The following is a 5351-nucleotide window of genomic DNA, read 5'->3' on the forward strand; positions in this document are numbered from 1 at the left end:
TGTGAGTGACACCGTACTTGGAGAGTAAAGTATCAAAAACTTTGTTGCAAAAGTGTGATCTCTCATCACTAATTATGGCCCTTGGAGTACCAAACCTTGTGAATATGTTCTTCTTCAAGAAAGCTACAACACTCCGAGCTTCATTGTTGTGCAAAGCCACAACTTCAACCCATTTGGACACGTAATCCACAACTACCAATATATAGATGTTCCCACATGAGCTCACAAATGGACCCATAAAATCAATGCCCCAAACATCAAAAATATCAATCTCTAGGATGGTGGTGAGAGGTATCTCATTTTTCTTGGAGATCCCACCGACCCTTTGGCATTCATCACAAATGCTTAACGAGATCGCTAGCATCCTTGAAAAGGGTGGGCTAATAGAATACACAACTTAGCACCTTTGTAGTAGTTCGCGCTCCACCATGGTGACCACCATATGGCGAAGAGTGGCAAGCTTCAAGAATACCCAATTGTTCTTCTTCTGGTACACATATTCGGATAACACCATCAGTACAAATTTTGAAGAGATATGGCCCATCCCAATTGTAGTCCAGGCAGTCCCGTTTGAGCTTCTTCTTTTGGTTTGAAGAGAACTCATTTGAAACAATTCCACTCACAAGATAGTTGGCCACATTGGCAAACCGTGGAATCTCAGTCATAGAAATGGAAAGGAGTTGTTCGTCAGGAAATGAATCATTGATCTCAAGGCCATCATATGGCCTTCCCTCCTCCTCTAATCGGGACAAGTGGTCTGCCACTTGATTCTCACTACCCTTGTGGTCTTGAATCTCTAGATCAAAATCTTGAAATAGAAGCACCCACGACATCAACCTTGCCTTAGAGTCTTTTTTGCTCATCAAATAACGAAGTACCGCATGGTCGGTGTGAACAATCACCTTTGACCCCATTAGGTGCGGGCAAAACTTCTCCATAGCAAAGACAATGGCTAGGAGTTCTTTCTCGGTCACTGTATAGTTTACTTAGGCCTCATTCATGATCTTGCTAGCATAGTAGACCGGATGAAAGATCTTGTTAATTCGTTGCCCCAATACCACTCTAACCGCCACATCGCTTGCATCACACATGAGCTCAAATGCTAAGCTCCAATTTGGCGCGGTGATAATATGAGTGGTAGTAAACTTATACTTGAGTAGTTCAAATGCCTTCATACAATCTTCATTGAAAAGGAACTTGGAATCTTTCTCCAAGAGTTTGCACAAGGGGTTTACCACCTTAGAAAAGTCCTTGATGAATCGACGGTAAAACCCTGCATGACCTAGAAAGCTCCTCACTCCCTTTACGGAAGTAGGGGGAGGGAGTTTGGATATCACTTCATTTTTTGCTTTATCAACCTCAATACCATTCTTGGAAATCTTGTGACCGAGGACAATGCCCTCCTTGACCATAAAGTGACACTTATCCCAATTCAATATCAAGTTAGTTTCCTCACAACGTGCCAATACCTTATCCAAGTTATCCAAGCACTCTTCAAAAGAATTCCCCATGACAGAAAAATCATCCATGAAAACCTCGAGAAAGTCCTCCACCATATCGGTGAAGATGGCTATCATGCACTGTTGAAAATTTGTTGGTGTATTACATAACCCGAATGGCATCCGCAAGAATGTGAAAGTGCCATAGGGACAAGTGAAAGTGGTCTTCTCTTGGTCTTCAGGAGAAATAAGAATCTGGTTATACTCAGAATATCCATCAAGGAAGCAATAATAAGCACGTCCGGCTAACCTATCCAACATTTGATCAAGAAATGTAAGGGGAAAATGGTCTTTTCAAGTAACTTTGTTGAGCTTCCTATAATCCATGCACACTCTCCACCTAGTGACAGTTCTTGTGGGGATCAATTCATTTTGTCATTTGTTATCACAGTCATGCCCCTTTTTTTGGACACCTTGCACCGACGAGGCCCACGAACTATCGGAAATGGGGTAAACAACCTCGGTATCCAACCACTTGATGATCTCTTTCTTTACTACCTCTTACATGGCCTCATTCAATCGTTTTTGATGTTCCACGGAGGGTTTGGCATCCTCCTCCAAAGTGATTTTATGCATGCAAAAGGCGGGGCTTATACCCTGAATATCCGCCAATGTCTAACCTATTGCTTTCTTCCTCCTTTGGAGCACCGCAGGGGTGGAATCTATATGCACGTTAGTTAAGCACGAGGAAAGAATAACATGTAAAGTGGAACAAGGGACTAGAAACTCATACCTGAGGTGTGAAGGCAAAGGCTTTAACTCCAAGGTGGGAGGCTCCTCGATTGAGGGATTTGTTGGTGGAGTCTTTCGGTTTTTGAGATCTAAGGAAAGTTTTCGGGGCTCATAAGTATATGATCTTATTCCTTGCAAAGCAGTGAAACAATCTACAAAGCCTTCCTTCTCATCCTCATCATGATTCAACAACACAACTTCCAAGGTATCTTCAACATTTATCATAGCACTTGTGTAATCAACAATTACTTCGGTCATAAGATCCACGAACGAACACACTTCGTTGCTATTTGGCTGCCTCATTGATTTACAAACATGGAACACCAATTTTTCACGGTCCATCCGGAAGGTGAGCTCACCATCTTCCACATCAACTAAGGCCTTCCATGTAACAAGGAAAGGTCTCCCCAAAATGATTGGCACCCCGTAGCCAACCTCACAGTCAAGTATCACAAAATTTATGGGAAGGATGAACTTGTCGACCCGAACTAACACATCATCAATTATCCCCAATGGCCTTTTCATTGTCCGATACACCATTTGCAACCTCATGGATGTGGGTCTTGGTTGCCCAATCCCTAACTTTTTGAACACAGAATAGGGCATCAAGTAAATGCTTGCCCCTAAGTCACATAAAGCTTTGGCGAAATCGGCACTCCTAATAGTGCACGGGATTGTAAAAGCACCGGGGTCTTCCAACTTTGGAGCCATGGAGTGCACAATAGCACTCACATGATGTGTCATTTTGATCATTTCATAGTTCATTAATCTCTTCTTTATTACCAAATCCTTCATGAACTTGGCATATCCCGACATTTGTTCTAAAGCTTCAACCAACGGCACATTTATGGACAAACGTTTCATCATATCAATGAATTTCTTGAATTGATTCTCATTGTATTGCTTTGAAGGTCTTTGAGGGTATGGAGGAAGAGGCCTTAGCATTGATGCCTTAGCCTTTGGCACTACTGGCTCCGGCATGTCAATCACGTGCTCCCTAGACGGGTTCACTTCTTCTTGCGTCTCCTCCACATTTTCATCAATATCAATCCTCGCTTCTTCATTAGCTTGAACATCATTGCTTGGCTCATCATCATCTTGCACCAACACATCATCACCTACATGTCTTCTTTGGTTTGAGGTACTAGCAACTCCACCTCTCTCTCTTCTTGTTGTCACAGCCATTGCATGCCCCGTATTCCTACCTTTCGGGTTCACCACCATATCACTAAGTAATTCCTCATTTGGGCGAGTATTTAAAGCTTGAGAAATTTGGCCAAGTTGAACCTCTGAGTTGCGGATAGTAGTGTTGTGGGAGGCTAATTGGGCATCGGAGTCGGTGTTTTTCTCCGTCATTTGCTTAAACATGTTTTCAATCCGTCACATTTCACTATTGGAAGAACTAGGACCTTGCGACGGATATGGAGGCGGGTTGTTTGGTTGTTGATACATCGGGGGCCTCTGAAAGCCCGACCCCCGATATCCTTGATTGCTATTGTTCCAACCCCCTTGATTATTGTTGCCTCCCCAATTGCTTTGATTGTTGCCACCCCAATTACCTTGATTATTTCCTCCCCAATTACCTTTATTACCTTGATTACCCTAATTGCTTTGATTATTGTTGTTGCCACCACTCTAATTTCCTTGGTGGCCTTAGTTGTTCCAATTTCCTTGGTTTTCTTGTGATCTCTATTGTTGTTGATTTGGAGCATTGCTTCTTTGACCTTGATAATTGTTAACATATTAAACCTCTTCATCTTGCTCATTATATGAATCATCTTGATTATACCCAATATTACTTTTCGCAAATTGTTCCGGATGGTTTTGTACTTGTTGACCTCGTTGCCGTCTCTTATTTACCATCATGTTCACCCCTTCCATAGCATTCACCTGTTTCAGCACTTGAACCTGTTGAAGTTGAGCCTTGGCCAATTGGTTCATAGTGGTTGTCAACTCCGCAATAGCTTGCCCATGATCATGTAGCTCCTTGTGAATAACATTTGGGTCACCCTGAGGAACATTGGCTCTACTTTGCCACGTCGAAGAGGTGTCCGCCATCTCATCCAAGATTTCACAAGCTTCAGAATAAGGCGTGTTCATGAAGTTACCCCCAGCGAGTTGATTTACCACACACTGATTCATTGTGTTGATCCTCCTGTATAAGGTTTCTTGGCTCATGGCCTTGATCATATCATTGTTTGTCCATTCTTTGACCATGGTACGATATCTTTCCCAAATCTCGTGCAATGGCTCATTCGACTCTTGTTTGAAAGCTAGAATTTCATCTCTTAGTGTAGCCATGTGCCCCGGAGAGAATAATTTGGCAATGAACTTCTTGGCCAACTCATCCCAAGTGTGGATGGAATGACTGGTCAATCTCTCTAACCAATCCAAATCCTTTCCCCGGAGAGAAAAGGGAAGCAGCCTTAACCGCAGTGCATCCTCGGAGACATTTGTTTGCTTGCTCCCCCAACAAGTATCAATGAAACCCTTGAGATTCTTGTAGGCATTTTGGTATGGAGCTCTGATGAAGAAACCACACTGATCAAGCAGTGTAAGTATCATGTTGGTTATTTGGAAGTTGCCCACCCTAATCTGGGACAGGACTATTGCACTTGCATAGCCCTCGTTCGGCAACAACCGGTGTGTTGCGCTGGGTGGAGGTGGGGGAGGGTTTGGGACATTATCATGAGGCGGTCGGCCTCGCCTGTTTACTTGAGGCTCGGGATGAACCCCATCCACTTGATCATACTCTACCTCCTCCCCAAATGGTAAATTTCTGAGGGGCTCGTTGTTAAGGGCCATTTTGAACCTAAAAGTAATTCACAAACAAAATTAGTGACTCGGAAGGAAAGATAGACAAAACATACAAATACCTAGATATATAGCTAAATCCGTTTAACTCCCTAGCAACGGCGCCAAAAATTGATCTCGGCCAAACCCACACCACAATTAAGTAGTGAGGCGGTCGGTGCAATAATAAACCCAACGAAGGTCGGGATCGAATCCACAGGGAGTTAGAATATGGGATTAGGTGTATATCTAAGTTAATTGCAAGTTTTGGCTCCAATTACACTTCCACAAACTTGATTGGTGTTCTACTTCTACTTTACCCTATTG

The 5351-nt window shown here is 43.1% G+C and overlaps 1 protein-coding gene across 1 annotated transcript; it reads right to left on the reverse strand.

The window, feature by feature from the left end:
* Positions 1-986: 986 nt before the first annotated feature.
* Positions 987-3587, reverse strand: LOC138898077 (uncharacterized). The gene is made up of 4 exons (XM_070184112.1): positions 3377-3587; positions 2769-3289; positions 2199-2666; positions 987-1694 (listed from the first exon to the last, which is right to left on the reverse strand). Exons 1-4 carry the CDS (start codon positions 3585-3587, stop codon positions 987-989), a joined length of 1908 nt encoding a protein of 635 aa, XP_070040213.1.
* Between the last annotated feature and the right edge of the window lie 1764 nt (positions 3588-5351).

The sequence above is a fragment of the Nicotiana tomentosiformis genome, chromosome 8 (genome assembly GCF_000390325.3).
Source record: "Nicotiana tomentosiformis chromosome 8, ASM39032v3, whole genome shotgun sequence".
Lineage (NCBI taxonomy): Eukaryota > Viridiplantae > Streptophyta > Magnoliopsida > Solanales > Solanaceae > Nicotiana > Nicotiana tomentosiformis.